This window comes from Macrobrachium nipponense, chromosome 7 (assembly GCF_015104395.2).
Source record: "Macrobrachium nipponense isolate FS-2020 chromosome 7, ASM1510439v2, whole genome shotgun sequence".
Lineage (NCBI taxonomy): Eukaryota > Metazoa > Arthropoda > Malacostraca > Decapoda > Palaemonidae > Macrobrachium > Macrobrachium nipponense.
The window spans coordinates 26,464,839-26,482,958 of NC_061109.1; the positions used below are offsets into that span (position 1 = coordinate 26,464,839).

The 18,120-nt window shown below is 46.6% G+C and overlaps 1 protein-coding gene across 1 annotated transcript in view; it reads right to left on the reverse strand.

Annotated features, from left to right (window-relative positions):
- The window catches only part of LOC135217247 (malectin-A-like), a 161,886-nt gene extending 144,067 nt beyond the window's left edge, over positions 1-17,819 (reverse strand). The window contains exon 1 of the mRNA XM_064252976.1: positions 17,630-17,819. Within this exon, the coding sequence (XP_064109046.1) occupies positions 17,630-17,765 (136 nt within the window). The 5' untranslated portion in view covers positions 17,766-17,819. The remainder of the gene's footprint in view (positions 1-17,629) is intronic.
- Between the last annotated feature and the right edge of the window lie 301 nt (positions 17,820-18,120).

An 18,120-nucleotide genomic window follows, 5' to 3' on the forward strand; every position in this document is an offset into this window, starting at 1 on the left:
AATCTTTGGTCTTTTGCATGTAAAATTTGAGAGCCCTGACAGGGCACAGGACTCTCTCTGGCTCTTGTCCGATGAACTCTGCCAACCCCTTGATTTCAAAGGTTTTTGGCCAGGGGTTAGATGGGTTCTCATTCTTCGCTAAGAAATTAGGATCCAAGGAGCACACTGCACTGTGTCCTCTGAAACCCACATCTTTACTAATTGCCTGAATTTCACTAACCCTCTTTGCCGTGGCAAGAGCAGTTAGGAAAATCGCCTTTCTAGTAGTGTCTCTCAATGAGGCAGCATGCAGAGGTTCAAAGGGAGCCGACATCAAGAAACCTTAGGAACTACATCAAGGTTCCATGATGGAACCTTCGGTTGTAGTACTTTGGTTGTCTCAAACGATCTCAAAAGATCGTGAAGATCTTTATCATTTGTCAGGTCTAATCCTCTGTGATGGAAGACAGCTGACAGCATACTCTTGTATCCTTTTATTGTGGGCACTGCTAGTTGTCCACATTTCTCAAATGCAGGAGAAACTCAGCGATTTGGTTCACAGAGGTCGTGGAGGATAAATACCTTTCTTCCTACACCATCTCCTGAAGACAGCCCACTTCGACTGATAAACTGCTCGAGAGGAAGCTCTTCTCGCATTGGCAATAGCCTCTGCCACTGATCTTGAAAAACCTCTCGCTCTGGCCAACTTCTTGATAGTCTGAACGCAGTCAGACTCAGAGCGGAGAGGTTTCCGTGGTACCTCTCGAAGTGGGGCTGTTTGAGAAGATCGACTCTCTCTGGCAGGGTTCTCGGGAAGTCTACCAGAAGAGACATGACCTCCGTGAACCAATCGCTTGAGGGCCAAAAGGGGGCGATCAGAGTCATTCTCGCTCCTGGGGACGCCACAAACTTCCTTGTTACCTCTCCTAAGAGTTTGAACGGGGGAAAGGCGTACACATCCATCCCCGTCCAGTCCCATAGGATGGCATCTACCGCTATTGCTTCTGGATCGAGAACTGGAGAGCAATAAATCGGAAGCCTCTTCGTTTTCGAGATTGCGAAGAGGTCGACTAGCGGCCGTCCCCACAACTTCCATAGCTCTTGACAAACTTCTAGATGTAGGGTCCATTCTGTGGGAAGCATCTGATGTTGACGGCTTAAAAGATCCGCTCGAACATTTTGAATTCCTGAAATGAACCTTGTCAGGATCACTATGTTTCGAGCTTTCGCCCATAGAAGGATGTCTTCTCGCTATCATGAACAGTGATCGAGAGTGTGTCCCCCCCTGCTTTTGATGTAAGCGAGAGCCGTAGTGTTGTCCGAGTTGATCTGGACAACTCGGCCCACCAATCGTTCTTTGAAGAACTGAAGAGCCAACCGAATAGCCTCCAATTCTTTTAAGTTTATGTGCCAGGACCTCTGTTCCCCTCTCCAGAGGCCTGACACTTCCTCCTTTCCTAGTGTTGCTCCCCAGCCCACCATGGAGGCGTCTGAGAACAACACTAGGTCGGGCTCAAAAAGCTTGAGGGACATTCCTTCCGAGAGTTTGGGTCGGATCTTGCCACCACTTCAGTTGATCCTTGACCACTTTTGAGATAATCAAAGTCGAGTCTAGATTCTTTTTGTGGGGGTCTTTCCAGTTTTCTGCCATAAAAAACTGGAGTGGCCTGAGGTGCAACCTCCCCAGGGAAACAAACTTCTCCAGCGAAGAAAGAAATGGTTCCCAGCAGACTCATCCATTCCTTCGCCGAGCATGTTTTCTTTCCCTAAGAAGGCTGACACTTTCTCTAAGCATCTCTGCTGACGTTCCTTTGATGGAAAAGCTTGAAAAGCCGCTGAATCCATCTGAATCCCCAGATACACGATGGACTGCGTGGGGATCAGATGGGACTTCTCGTAATTTACTATAAGGCCCAGGGCCTTCGTCAGCTGTAATGTCAATTCTGAAGGTCCTCCAGGCACCTTGACTTTTTGAAGACGACTTGATTAGCCAGTCGTCCAGGTAGAGCGAGACTCTATCTTCGATAGGTGAAAGCCAGCCATTTCGCACATTCCGCATGAGGAAAGTAAAAAACCATCGGCGCCGTACTCAGACCGAAGCACAGAGCCCTGAAACTGGAAGAACCTGCCCTTTTAAGACGAACCTCAGGAACTTCTTGATTGGGGATGGATCGGGACGTGGAAATAAGCGTCTTGAAGGTCCAATGACACCATCCAATCCCCTGGTCTCAAGGCCCCTAGCACAGACTGAGAAGTTTCCATCCTGAATTTTTCTTTCTTTACAAAAATGTTCAGTCTGCTGACGTCTAGGACAGGTCTCCATCCCCAAGACTGCTTCGGAACCAGGAATAACCTGTTGTAGAAGCCTGGGGAAATCCAGCATCAGGACTTCCTCTACGGCCTTCTTTTCCAACATTTGATCTAGAAGGTCGAGTAAGATCTGTTGCTTCTCTGACTGGTATGCGGGCGACAGGTCTATTGGCTTCGTGCTCAAAGGAGGCGCAGAGAGGAAAGGGATCTTGTATCCTCTCTCGATCACATGTGTCCGCCCCTATCGTCCTCCATGCCTGAGCAAATAAGGTGAGTCTCGCACCTACAGGTGCCTGAAGGGCAGAAACGTCAATTTTTTCCCTTCTTGATAGAAGAGACCTTACCTCTGAAGGACCCCCTTCCTCTAGAAGAACCTCTAGAGGAAGGTGCTCCACGAAAGGGCTTAAATTTCTTCTTGGGTGCTGGAGCTGTTGAAGTAGAAGCCTGAGGAGTAGGTCGTCTGGAAGATTGAGTCAAGAGGTCCCTTGTTGCTTTTTCTTGCAAGTTTACCGACAGATCCTTAATCATGGACTGCGGAAATAGGTGCGTAGAGAAGGGGGCAAATAATAACTCCGCTTTCTGAGCGGGAGAAACTGCTTTCGCCGCAAAGCTACAATAGAGAGCTCTCTTCTTTAGCAGACCTGTAGCAAAATGAGATGCTAACTCATCAGAGGCATCCCTTACTGCTCTATCCATACAAGCTAATACACTCGAAAGCTCTTCTAGCGAAATCGAGTCTTGACTCCTCGATTGTACATCCAAAGCCCCGAGGCACCAATCTAAAAAGTTAAACACTTCTAGCGTCTTAAATAACCCCTTGAGGTGATGATCTGTCTCCGTCATTGTCCAGGAAACCTTAGCCGATGACAAATAAGACCTCCTTGGAGCATCCACCAAATTGGCGAAATCTCCTTGAGAAGAAGACGGTGCTTTCAATCCTGCTTCTCTCCGTTTCGTACCAGATCCCAGCTCTCCCTTTCAGTCTAGATGGAGGAAGTGCAAACGAAGTCTTCCCTTTAACCTTCCTTGAATCCATCCAATCCTGGACTCTCTTAAACGCTCTCTTCGCAGAGAGCGAAGTGGCCATCTTAACGAAGCCAGGAGCCTTCCTGGCCTTCGATGAGGCAAATTGTGAAGGTGGAGAGCAAGGAACGGGCGCTTGAAAATTATCTGGGAACAATTTCTTAAGTAAATCCGTCAACGTCTTATAGTCTGACGACGCTGACGTATTTGGTTCGTCGTCATCCGTAGGGCAGCGATCACTAGACAAATCCTTCTCTCGGTCATCAGCGCCCTTCAAAGATCGCGATGACTTCGACACTTTAACATGAGAAACATCCTGACGCTTCGGACTCAACTGTTGATCGTCCTGGAAAGCGTCCCGATATGCAAGGTGCCGCGCGTTCTGAGAAGCGTCCTGATGTGTAGGACGCCGTGCGTCCTGAACAGCGTCAGCTCGAGCGTCTTGCTGAGCGTCATGATGTGTAGGACGCCGTGCGTCCTGAAAACGCGTCAGCTGAAGCGTCTTGGCGAGCGTGTCCGCGCGGTCTTGAAAAGCGTCTTCTCGAGCGTCCTGGTAAGCGCTTCGCTGCTTAAGACGCCGAGCTTGATCATCAACCTGCAAAGCTTGAACTTCCGATATGGATCCTTGAGCGTTCTCAGCCTTTTGACAAAGGCGCCGGCCGCCTGTGCGACAACTCATGTCTCTGTCAAATTCATCTCTCCTAGACGCCCTTTCATGAGGAACGTAATCACGTTCTCTAATGCGTCGGCTACTAGGAGGAGACTCAAAGGCTGAAAAACGCGGAGGAGGAGCCGGGGACTGCCTGTCCTCTTAACAGGCAGCCACCTATCCTTCCTTCGATGACTAGTTTTCTGCCTCCTTTCTCTCAAATGACAATTTTTGTCGAAAATTGCATTTTTTCCTAACTATACAAACCTGAGGTCCTTTAACAATAGGAAGTAGCTAAGCGGCAGCTGGAACGGTCGTAAGCTTCGAACAAGGGGAGAACGGTAGTTAACTGCTTGTCCGATCGTCTGGGAGGTAAACAAATCACTTTTGCTTTTGGCCCATGCAAAATACGCAGAGTGAGGGGTGGCATGAGGAGGGACTTTATGTTAAAGGACCTCAGGTTTGTATAGTTAGGAAAATGCAATTTTCGACAAATTGTCATTTGTTCCGATACGTAATACAAACGGTCTTTAACAATAGGAAGACTGATTCTTGGTGGGAGGAATCTGAGTCTTTTGATGAACAGACTGGTGTTCGTCCATCCCTGGAATTGGCCATCCCTGGTCGTAAGAGCGAGGGAGGGATCCAAGCCTCTGTCCGATTGATCGGGGTGTGCACCGCAGGATCAATGGTCAGACCTCTGGGCCGAGTACTAAGAGAGAGGCAAGCGTATCTCTTCGTACCAGCAAGCAAGAACTTGTTCCTGTTTGCAAGAGGCAACATAAAGTATGGGTTGTCTCAAGCTGGCATCCACTTCCTCCCCCTTGTTGGAGGAAGGGTGGAATACACGCTCCTATCCCTAGTGAAAGGGATAGGGATGGGGCTCTGTTGAGTAGCTACCTGCATCTTGTCCTTATCCAGCAGGGTGACGACCGTGTCCCTCTAACCACAGGTAGAGGGGAATAAAAAGATGGGAAGAGGAGCCAGTCACACTCTCATTCACCATCCATTCTTACGGTCACACCAGGACTCGATGCTGTTCAGCCTGCGAGGGTCTGGGTTCGCTACACAACGTGTTGAGCAGCCACCACGGGTCCCAAGGAAAAAGATCCAAGGACCTGTGGGCAATATCCGAAGGTGAAGGGAAGGTGGGGCATGTGGTCTGGTTGGACCAGACCCCTGCCTTCAGTACCTGCGCCAAGGAGAAGTTCTTGTGGACAAGGCAGCATCTCCTTCGCATCGAAGGCGGTGAAGTCCATTAGGGAGGGATTGTGAACGACTCGAACCAATCGTCAGGGACCGAATTGGGTTCTGAGTCTTCGCTACGAAGTTCGGTACGAAATCGAGCGTCACGGATCCCCATCCCCTGGGTGCCTGACTTCGCAGGAGAAGTCATGCAGTCCTCAAGCGGAAAAGAAGGAAATAGTCGCATGACCTATCCCTCTTCTCTACTTCGGTGATGTCCAGTACCCATACTGGTCTGTCCGTAGCAACGAAGTCTCTCGCATCCTCCTATCCCCATGCAGCGAAGTTCTCGTAGTGGTAGGACACCGACACTCCATGGTGGGTGTCAATGGTATGGGTACTGTGACAAGCTATTAAAACGAAGTAATGGTTGCTGTGTAACACACCGAACTAAGTCAACAGCGTAATTCGTAACTGACTCGTCGGGCGCTCTGACAGCTGCCGACTGATTGCGTTCGGTAGGAGGCAAGTTGTCAAGCATCCGAGTAAGTCACGTGACCTTCGCCTTTAAAGGGTTATGCCGAGAGACCAAACAAATGATGTATTTGTTTGTCACCAATGCCGGACAGCGAGGTGATGATTCTCTTAAGGCATGTACCCAACAGGCGAAAGTCAATTGCCTTCTAGAGACCGAGATCCCTGAAGGTAAAACATCTCATGTTTGTTGAATCTCAGCTAAGGAGAAACAACACTATGTACCGTTGAAGACGAAGGTAGATATTGAATGCAACCTACGTCTTCACATATGATCGAGAGAAGGATCTCAAGATTCATAACCTGTGCTTACAAATGACTGAAAACGCTACCAGCTATTTCATTGCTGTCCGGTGAGAAGTCGTAGTTGCAATGAAAGCGGCGGTTCTTCGGTAATGAAAACACAGGTGAAAGCCGCCTGAAGAACTGCTTCTCATGGGCTGAACATTTGGAGGTAGAGCTGTCAGGTCGGAGAGTAGGCGATGTCTTCTGACACATCTTTGTAATTCGGGTTGAACAATGAACAATTGTACACCTACGAATACGAGATATTTTGAAGACAAACTCAGATGTCTGCAAAATCATTCGCATTATCGCAGTGCGATGCAGCGGGAGACTTGTACAGACTTCTGTTACCGTGCGGTAACAGAAAGATGAAAGAGTCCAAAGAGATATCTCTGTTGAAAATTCTCGCAATGTCGAAGGCGATGGAATCTAGCGTCAGCGCAGTAGATGGTCCTTCATTATTGCGAGAATCCCCGTTAATCAGAGACCTAAGTCCATGATTGTTAGGCAGAGATACGGTTCGGTAGTCAATCAAGCAGGGGAGAGAGAGACATACATGACCGTGAATCTCGGAGCCCAGCTGATACTGAGCGCTATGAGGCAGCTCAATACGCAGTGGTTGAGCCTGCTGACTCGTCATCCTGAGTTGCCAGGTAATCCATTATTCCACGAAGGAATGCGTTCGGCTAGAACTACCGAGCATAAAAGATATGCTCGGGCAATTATATTTAGGCGAAACGAATTTCGGTAAACTATATAAAAGTTGAAATGGTGTTGTCGTGACAAAACCATAAGTATATAAAATTGAAACTGAAAACTCCTGGGAGGTTGCAGGCAACCCCGAGTTGCAGTTCAATTAGAATACTTCTCGTCTAAGTCGCAATCCGTAGAATAACTAGGATATGCGCCTACCCCTCGGACAATTCAACTGCTTAGCAGAATCATGTCGCGAGGTAATATACGTAGTATATTTGTAGGATTCTGAAACAACGATCTCCATCCTAAATTCTTTCCTTCAAGAAAACAAAATAAGGATTGGAGATCGACCACCTTTGTTCTCTCAAATCAAAGAGAGTGAAGGAGAAGTCTTCCTCGAAGGAAAGCTTCAATGGTGAACAGAATACTAAGACGATAGTTCAAGCCAAACTGGATATTCCCGTCCGATCTCCTCTATTCCAGGTTGGTCGCCTACTGTGAGATAGTTTCTTTCAGCAGCAGTCTTCTTCACAATGCTAGAAATTCCAGGAATTCGAGCATAGGCGAGGTTCCCGATTATCGTGTAACATATCGGGGATTCTCGTCTCGCTCACTTTGGACCGTGGTCTCGCGTGAAGTGTTTTGAAGATCGTAAAAAACTCGAACACTCTGAATGCGCTAGAAATTCCGTAGAATTCTAAGCAGTCTGCGAAACCCCACCGAATCGTCAAACGATATCGGCTGGTGGTCCTCTCGATTCCCGTAGAAATCGAGAATGGAGCAGGATTCCTCCTCAACGACCGGGGCTTACGTCAGGTAGGACCCGAACGGTCCCCCCGGTCCCCCCGGTAGCGCAGTCCCGACGTGGGGATCCTACAAAGAAGTCTTTGTAGGATCCTTCCCCTTTCCCTCGTAGCCGTAAGGAGAGAGGGGGAATGGGGAAGGAATTGGGATACTCGCTCGCCTTCCCAGTGGAACTAGCAGTTGGAGAAGAGTAGGAGCAGCCATCGCCTTGCGGCGATGGCCTCTCAGAGTCTGGGAAAACGTATCGTCAGGAGAAAACGTTTTCCCACGGAGGGTTACGAACTCTCACTGTAGGTAAGGGTCTGCCGCCACTGTGAACGTCGTCTGGGTGGGGCTGATCGACACCTGACAGGAGAGGGCCGATACCGTCCTCCGACTCATTCCAGTCCTCGTCGAGGTCGAAACCTCTCAGGAGGACCGAAGGAGTATTTAAATACGGTGTCCGAAGACACGTAGAAAACGCCGCTGTCGCAGTAGAGGAGGTGGAAGTAGCTTGATCGACGGCCCAGAAACTGAGAGAGCCTTCTTGTCCGGAGACGAGAGACACTGGTTCGAGACAGAATAAGAACGGCAAGCTCCGATCGCGGCAGACCCACCGTCGGTTTTGGGTTCCCTCTCGGCCCCAATACGACTCGAGCAGAGACGTGGGCTCTGCTGGTGGGAGCGGCAATCCTTCAGCAGGGTCATTATGCTGACGAATCAGCTTAATGACTTCTGCAAATTCCTCTGTATCTCGGGAGTAACCGCGTCTTGCGGAGTAGGACCGTCCAGTCCCTCCAACAAGAACAGATCCCTAGATACTCCTCCTTCAGAAGGAGGAACAGCGGCAGACCCCTGACGGTCGCCTCCAGCTAATGCGCGGTATGTCCTGGTCGGGTACCTAGAACCGTGCCTGGTCCATACCGGCGTCATAGCGGGGTCGCGAGCGGCGCACCTCTCGCGATCACTCATAGGTACCTCGCTGCTCCCGGCGTAGCCCGAGGAGGTTGAAGGTCAAGGAGAGGCAGACCTGACGCTCCCCCCTAGCTCGCTGGCAGGACCAGCGTGCTTGGAGGGCTGCTGCTGATCGTCAACCCGCGGTGGCGATCGAGCAGCATGCCTAGCCTTGCCGCTCGCCTGCGCGCGAGAGGCTTGGCTGAGAACGTCGACGCTGATCTCTAGCGTCAGGCGAGCTGTTGCTGGTTACCGTCTCCGCCCGGTCCCGATGGGAGCGGCGTCAGGTGACCTGCTAGGCTCGCTGTCAACGGTGAGACCGGCGGAGCGTCCTCTCTGGCGCGTCGAGCCGCTGGTACCAAGGCCGTGGCTGGTACCGACGGCCGCGGGGACCCCTTCCTCGCCTCAACCCGTTATGGGAGAGGCAGACCTGACGCTCCCCCCTCGCTCGCTGGCAGGACCAGCGTGGCGTGGAGGGCTGCTGCTGATCGTCAACCCGCGGCTGACGTCGAGCAGCAGGCCCTAGCCTTACCGCTCGCCTGGGGCGATTGGCTCGGCTGAGAACGTCGAGACCGATCTCTAGCGTCAGGCGAGCTGCCGCTGGTCACCGTCTCCGCCCGGTCCCATCGGGAGCGGCGGACGGGTCGACCTGCTAGCTCTGTGTCGCGTCGAGACCGGCCAGCGTCCTCTCGGCGCGTCGAGTCGCTGGTACCAGCCGTGGCTGGTACCGGCGGCCGCGGGGACTCCTTCCTCGCCTCAACCCGTGGCTGATCAGCGACCGTCACGTTAGCCCGAGCAGCCAGTTGATCGCTGCGAGAGCGTCCACTGGCCTGGACGGACGGTCTTCTTGGAAGAGCGTCCCTCGGGTCGGTCTTCTCGCGAACGAGAAGCGGGCCGAGACGGAACCTGGTTTAGCGGCAGACCCGCTAGCACCAGGTGAGGACGCACCAGCCGAGGCTGGTGCCCTCTGGTCCCCGTCGACTTCTTCTTTGCAGAAGAAGCGACGGGCCCCCGTTCCCGAAGGAAACAGGAGGACCAGCATAAGAGCTCCCCAGCTCGCCTGAGCGAGCCGGGCCCTTAGAAGCTCCGAAGGAGTCTTCTTAGGGGAAAGGACGGCAACCTTCTTCTTCTTCGGCTGTTTGGCCTTAGAAGTCGAAGGGGAAGGAGAGGCAGCGGACGACGACACCTCTTCTTCGCCAGGCTCCGCAGGACAGACGTCAGGTCTTCCATCCAGGAGGGAGCCGGGGCAGTTGCCGAAGCAACAGGGCCCGACTGCACCTGTCCGGAAAGACCTGAGACTGTGACAGCATCACCAACAGCAGGAACAACAGGAACAGGTCCAGGAACAGCAGGAACATCTGAAAGTGAATGAGCAGCAGGCACCTGATCTGAAAGGGAATGAGCGGCTGGGACAGCAACAGGCACGGCAGGTACCACAGGAGAGACAGGCATCCTGTCGGCAGCTACCGTCATCCTCGGCACTGGCGGCAGGTCAGGGGCGGTTACTCTTTGGGCAGCGGCAGTCCGGGGTCGGCAATACAAAGAACCCAGGTGGCGGTGGCACCGTCCTGATTGGCACGGCAGGAATTGGTTCTGGATTGCAGCCGTGGGTGTTACCGACATGACATGTGGTGTGTACACCAGGTGCGGTGACATCTCATATGCTGGTGTCGAGATTGTGGTTGTTGTAGTGGTTACCGTATCATGAGTGACCACTGCCGACCCCACGCCAACCGCTGAATCAACCCCTGCAGTCCCAGCGACTCCTACACCTGTCCCAGGTCGTCCTCGCTGATGGCAAACCTGCGGAAGCAACAGTCGGGTTAATTAGAGGGGCTTCCTCGCGCCTGGGGGGAGAGAAGAACCCCAACCCAGAGCGGACGGAAGACCCCCCGAGTACAACTGGACGTCCGTTACCAAAGGAGTCACTGACTTTCCGATGACTTCTTGTGTCCTCGTACAGCACCCACTGCGCCTCTGACGAATGCATACACGTTACACAGGGCTCGTTGCGGGAGCACTCTCGCCCCCGACAACGAGTACAAACCTCGTGAGGATCTACATCTACATCCAAGGTCGTCTCCAACGGATGTAGCACCTGCGGTAACATAGATAGATTAGTAAGAGGGGTTCCCTCACGCACGGGGGAAGACATGCCCCACGAACGCAAGGAACGACCCCAATACAAAATACAATGAAGAAGCTGAGCGGGGGGCAGGAAGGAAGACGAAGAATCGGCTACCAACTTCCTGGCAGACCTTCGCTTCCCCCACCCCCGCACAGCAGTGAAAAGTAATATGAAAATGAAACAGAATACTGCCCTTGCGATTCACTTCATAGAACTTAAAGGAGAAAAGATCAATTCCCGGGTAAGAACGGAAACTTGATCCAATAATATGATGCTATCATAAAATATATATGAAAATGAAACAGAATACTGCACTTGCGATTTCATTTCACATAAAAAAAAAACGTAAGGATCAATTCCCGGGTAAGAACGAAAATTGATCCAGATTAAATTCATGCAATCAATAAATGAAAATGAAAAGAATATTGCAATTGCGAATCCACTTTCATTGCATTCTATTATACAAAGTTAAAAGTTCGTGCCGAGCGCAATCACACTCTCGGTAACGAACGCACAGGGCAAAAATATAATGAAAAAAGTACTTACATTTTTCAATTACACCCTTTCGCCCAAATACATGACTCGGCGCGAGCGCGCCCGCCCTCGGCACCGAGACATAATTCAAGGGTTCATAATTAAGTAATGAAATGAAAACAGTGTACTTACAGTTTCATTTTCAAGTCAAACAAACTATTAGTAGAAAACACAATATAAACAAAGCATACGACGATGAAGCGGGCAGAGAGCGATGACGAACACGTCCTTCACACCCGCGGCCGAAAGCAAAAGTGATTTGTTTACCTCCCAGTCGCGCGGCGCGCGACGATCGGACAAGCAGTTAACTACCGTTTCTCCCTCTTGTTCGAAGCTTACGACCGCTTCCAGCTGCCGCTTAGCTACTTCCTATTGTTAAAGGACCGATGGTTTGTATTACGTATCGGAACAAATAGGAGGCTAACTGTCTCTGCATTTCCCAAAGCATTTTCCTTGATGGGGAAAGTTCTCGATCAGGAGAAGGACTCATCCTGTGCGAGGAAGATGGGCGAGGGGATGCCCTTTCCTTCAACTCAGGAACATGCTTCGAGCGACTTGGACGCTCGAAAGAGTCCTCCCCTGATGAAGTCTTGTTCCTTTTCTGTGGCGGAAAAGCTTCAAAATCTTCTGGTGAAGAATCTACGTAATGATCAGGACGTGAAGCGTCCTCTTCTCTGAAACCTCTCTTAAGAGGGCGACAAGGGCGACGGCCGCCTGTGCGACACCTCGCGCCCCTGCCGCTCTCCCCCTGAGAGGTCTTCCCGAGCATCCCAACCTCGGCGAGGAGAGGAAGTCTCGGAAGAAGAGAAGCACTCTTTAAGTATTCGCGCCCGTGCACGAACACCGGCAGCCTGAGATTCGTCCTCAGTTTCTGCCGAAGGGACGTCAGACCGGTCATTAGATCCCGTAACCCTCCTTCGGCTTTCGGCTTGCCCTCTCCCTAAGGCCTGGGAGTCCGGCAGGGGCCTAGGCCTAGAGGCATTATGGGACCGATCTGACCCCCCTTCCACAACACTAGATGCACTAACACTTTTATCACAATTCACATTTGACTGTAGAGCAATCACTTTAGATTCCAAGGCGCGAATCGACTCCATGATCGTAAATAATACGCTTCCTTCTGCAGACACTTCCTGATTGTTCGGAGGCAAAACAACAGGATTAGGCTGAATTACATCTACAGGAGGATTTAATGGAGATACAATTCTACCTTGACTTCTATTCACAGAAGCACTCCTAGAGGAAGACCTCCTGATTCTATCACGCTCAAGCTTTCTCACGTAAGAATCATATGCCTTCCATTCAATTTCAGTCAATTGCTCACACTCGATGCATCTATCATTCAACATACATACATGACTACGACATTTCGAGCACACTGAATTGAGGGTCTACCGAAGCTTTCGGCAACCTCACCTTACATTCATGCACCTTACACACCCTGAAGCTAGCAGAGCTAGATCCAGACATCGTAATCAAAGAAAAGTCAAAGCCAAATCCAAATCAAATCCACTATCACGTATGCCAAGCCAACAAGCCAAATCAAAACCAAAAGTCAATCAGAATACTCAAGTTAGCACAAGAAGTTTCAAAATCCTAGGCGGAGGTCTGTAAACAGTTGTTTACCGACCGGCGACAGAGAAAAATCTGAATAGAAAATGGGAATGATTCCTGATATCCGCCTCCCAGAGGCGGGAATGGGTACTAACCACCTGGCCGCCCACTGCGTGTGCCGGGAGTTTTGAAATTCTGTCGGACGTCGGAGAATACAGCTATATATATATCTGACAGGTAAGTTTCATGAACAAAATCACTCTTACATTGATCTTTCAATAAAGAAACATAAAAGTATATTAATACTCATTTCTATATATATACTTAATATAAATTTAATATATTAATAAATTAAGAAAAAAATGGAACACTTCACGTTAATCTTCCCATTTTAGTATATGTACTGCCGAAGCAAGTACTACATCTCATGCATACAGTGAAGATCTACCGAAGGTTTCGGTAGCCTCACCTTACCCCTTGCAGACAACAAACTCTGAAACTAGCCGAACTAGATTCAGACATCTTATGCAAAGAACAATCAAATTCAAATCAATTTATGATAGCGTATGCCTAGCCACAATCCAAGTCAATAAACCAAAAGACAATAAGGATACTTAAGCGGCAATGAAGTTTCAAAATCCTAAGACGGAGGTACTGAAAACAGGTGTTGACAGTACTGGCGACAGAGAAAATCTGAATAGAAAATGGGAATGGTTCCTGATACCCGCCTCCCAGCGGCGGGAATGGGTACTAACTACCTGGTTTGAACTCAAATTCATTTTTACCTTGTAATGGGTGGTTTTATCCTTACTGCCATCACAAATGAAACTCAGTGCTTATTTGATTGAAATGATACACATTTGGTTCTTAATTCACTCCAAATTGCACTTGAAATATATTGAGTGTGTGTTGACAGCGAAGCCATGGCGGAAACAATATTTGTCTTAATGTACAGGGTGTCCAAAAAGGCTCAGTATACCATTACAAGTATTTATTACTCAAGAAACCATGTAACAGAGTAATGCAGTTTTTTGTAGAATGAAGTGCTCTGAATGTAAACTTGAATGTAGAACATTCTACAAAAAAAACTGCATTACTCTGTTGTATGGTTTCTGAGCAATAAATGCTTTTGATGGTAATGGGACTTTATGGACACCCTGTACGTACATATGTAATAAATTGGCTGCCAAAAGCATCGGCAAGCAGACGACAGATTACGGAATTGTTTATGACAAAATTTTTTTATTTTTTTATTGCATTTTTTATTGATTTAAGTCTACATTACTATTCTGACTTTATTTATATTTAGTAATTGTACTTATGCCTGGAATAAATGTAACCTTTAATGCTAGCATGCTAGGAATGGCAAAAGTTCATCATTGACAATTTAGTGGAGCTTCACACATACACCGATTCATTTACAAACTGTTTCCATGAATTCTAGTTGTCATAGTAATAAAATAATGATAAAATTGCTCTAATATGTATATATACTACAAATAGATACGCTAATTTCACTTATTTCCACGGTTTTGTGTAAATCTTATTCCCAGTTAGGAGGGTAAACATACCAATTGGTAACACTGAAAAATAGGAAAGTGCAAAGAACACCATAGCTACTGTTCACAGCAAAACCGTTGATATTTGAGTCAGGAATCTAGGGGGAACAACCAACTGGACTAGTGGATCCAGTTTCCACAGCGTGTGGAGCCACCCTCCGAAAAAGTACTTTAACATGTCCTGACACTGGAGATGGGCATCAGTCACAAGGAGTTGGTGGTGAGAGAAAGAGCTCGAGACCTCTACTATCCTTTCGAAGTAAGTATTTTCTCCAAAGTTAGAAATTAAAGTCATATTTTAAAATTAAACAGAGGTTAATGAAAGTCTGGCTCTTCGCAGTGCACACATACTTCCATGACGCTTTCGAAATTTTTTACTTACAACTAGTACGAATATTTAGAAGATTGACACCATCTCGATGTTTGCGGAGTCGCTTGTGTCAATAAACTTCCCATTCCATGTGTTAAATCTGCACACCACTTGTACCCATAAATGCTGGGGCACTTTCTTCACAAAAATCATAAACAATACCAACAACCACAACTTACCAGGGAAACTACAATTTTTTGGTAGAAGTCGAAGAAGAAGCGTGCACTAAATAAGTATTTAAATAAATAGTTAAATGGCAGTATAAGGTCATGAATTGCATAAATTTTTTACATATTCATGATTATAAATTTGAAAATATTTATTGTTGAAAAAGTAAATAGATTCCTGACTCAAATATCAACAGTTTTGCTGTGAACAGTACCTATGGCGTTGTTCACGCTTTTCTATTGTTTATCAGGGTTTCCAATTGGTATGTGTTTACACTCCATTCTGGGTACAAGTCTAACTCTAAACCGGGGAAATAAGTGAAAATAGCGTATCTATTTGTAGCATATATACATATTAGAGCAATTCTCTCATTATTGCATTACCATGACAACTAGAATTCATGGAAACAGTTTGTAAATGCATCGGCGTATGTGTGAAGCTCCACTACTTTAGGAATATCTATAATTTTGGGGGGTTAATTTGGTTGCAAAAAAGGGATAATAGACATGAATTAAATAAACATTTTGAAGTAAAAAAGTAAACTTAAACTAAATAATGAGTAAAGTAAACAATTAAGGGAATAAAGCTTTGCACCTCATAAACCGTGTAGTCGTGTGCTGCCTGCAACTGTTTGTGGAATGAGCACTTGGGAATCAGGAACCACAACGTAGTTCAAGTGCAATTTGGATTGAATTAAGACCAAAACATGTATAATTACAATCAAATAAGCACTGTGGAGTTTCAGTTGTGATGGCAGTAAGGATAAAACCACCCATTACATGGTAAAAATGAATTTCAGTTCAAACCATGACCCGGGAATAAGAAGTTTCATACTTTTACTAATATTGGCAACAAAATGTTGTTTTATTGTGCTGATTACAACTGCAATCTTGAGTAAGATCAATAAACATTACATATATAAGCTAACATTGTTCAAATGAGTGCTGAGAAGGCTGGGAAAGATGTTGGATCATTTGCGGTTACGAACGGCACCTCAGTCAGTGGACACCATATTGGATTTAAAAACTGCCTTGAAAACATATTATACGAAAACCTCACATGCCTATTTTAGTTCGTATGGCGCTTTGACAAATCACATTATGTTTACAAAACTTCAATCTTTTGAATGGAATGCTTAAAGATGTAATTATATCCTTGTTTCACCAATTAAATATCGAGTGAATAAGGCTGATGCATGCGATGATGATGGATCCACTGCAGTGTTTCCCCCTAGTTACTTTTTCAACAACGAATATTTTCAAATTAATTATTATGAATATGTAATAAACTTAGGTAATTCATAGCCTTACACTGATGTTTAACTATTTATTTCAAAATTATCCAGTGCACTCTTCTTCTTTCCTCCCGAAAAATCGCACGTTTCCTTGGACTCGAGGGCGACTGTCGTCATCATTCAAGATTGTTGTGAGGAAAGTGTCCCGGCATCTATGGCTACGAGTTGTGTGCGGACTTAAAACATGAAATGGAAGTTTATTGACACAGGTGACTCCACAAACATCGAGATGGCATCAACCTTCTATACGTAAGGTGTTTTAAGTAAAAATTTCGAAAGTGTCATGGAGGTAAGTTTGCAACCAAGTTTACCCCGAAAAATTACAGATATTTCTAAAGTCGATACAAGCAGATGGCAAAATGACTCATCGTTGCCAATGTAGTGGAGCTTCACATATACGCCGATGCATTTACAAACTGTTTCCGTGAATTCTAGTTGTTGTAGTAATGCAATACGTAATGATAAAATTGCTCTAATATGTATATTATACTACAAATAGATACGCTAATTTCACTTATTTCCCTGGTTTTGTGTAAGTCTTATATCCAGTTTGGAGGGTAAACACTACCAATTGGCAACACTGATAAACAATAGAAGAGCGCGAACGACGCCATAAGTGCCGTTTACAGCAAAACTGTTGATATTTGAGTCAGGAATCTACTAGTTACTTTTTCAACAACGAATATTTTCAAATTAATAATCATGAATATGTAAAAAATTTATGCAATTCATGACCTTATACTGCCATTTAACTATTATTTAAATAATTATCTATTGCATGCTTCTTCTTCTACCAAAAATCGTAGTTCCCTTTGATAAGTCTTGGGTGGAAGTCATTGTTTACGATTTTTGTGAAGAAAGTGCCCCAGCGTCTATGGGAAGTTTATTGGCACAAGCGACTCCGCAAACATCGAGATGGAGTCAAATGTTCTAAATATTCGTAGTTGTAAGTAAAAATTTCGAAAGCATCATCGAGGTAGTGTGCAATGCGTAGAGCCAGACTTTTCATATACCTCTGTTTAATCTTAAAATATGACCTTAATTTCTAACTTTGGAGAAAATACTTACTTCAAAAGGAGAGTAGAGGTCTCGAGCTCCTGCTCTCACCAACAACAACTCGTGACTGATACCCATCACCGGTGTCAGGACATGTTAAAGTACTTTTTTGGAGGGTGGCTTTACACTTGGTGGAAACTGGATCCACTAGTCCAGTTGGTTGTTTCCCCTAGGTATTTCGTACTTTGGGAGAAACTCTTATTTCGAGAAGGAAGTCGAGGTCTCGAGGTACTGTTTCCACGACCGTGATTGGTGTCCATCTCCGGTGTCAGGACGTGTTAAATAACTTTTTCTGGAAGGTGGGTCAACGAGCGGACAAGACTGGCCCAGGTAGACCACTCGGTTGTTTCCCCTAGTGCCCACCTCAATGAATTTGGCTTTTCGGCTTGCTTCCTTTCTTACTTCTCAATTTTCCAGAAACTGTAATCGGTACTACAAGTCTAACATCTCGCATTCCTACGCTACCTAAATCCCATTAGACCGGCATTTCGCTATCGGATTCGCCTTTGCTTGAAAGGAAATCCACGAAGACAGCCTACTGTAACATACCGGTACAGCCTTTACTTACCAGCATTAATAGCGTAGATCACTTCGCCAAGACCCGCTACTCTTGAAAAGAAAATAAGAAACAAGAGTAGCAACAACATTATATCGACACTGAACAAAGCCATAGAATACGAATGTTTTATCTTATCTTCTGGCATACGTAAAACGACTCTACAGGTTTGTTGTGCTGTCAACAAAATCTACATTGTAACGCTATCGGTGGAATTCATCATACACATAGTTCTTAAGTTCGTTAATTTTACTATTTTAGATATCAAAGATTTAAACATAAATTTACTAGAATACAATTACTGAACACCATATATCACACCGATTCACTTTTTTATAGAGAATACTGAAAAATTCACACAGATTAAGTAAAAATACGTTTCGATTATCAAAATATACACAAGCTCGTTCGCTAACTTTCTTTGCTAGATTTACTTGTGTCAATTTTGTTGGTGTATGTCGTCTGCTGGGAAAGATATCTTCTTAGATATGATTTTGTGTAAA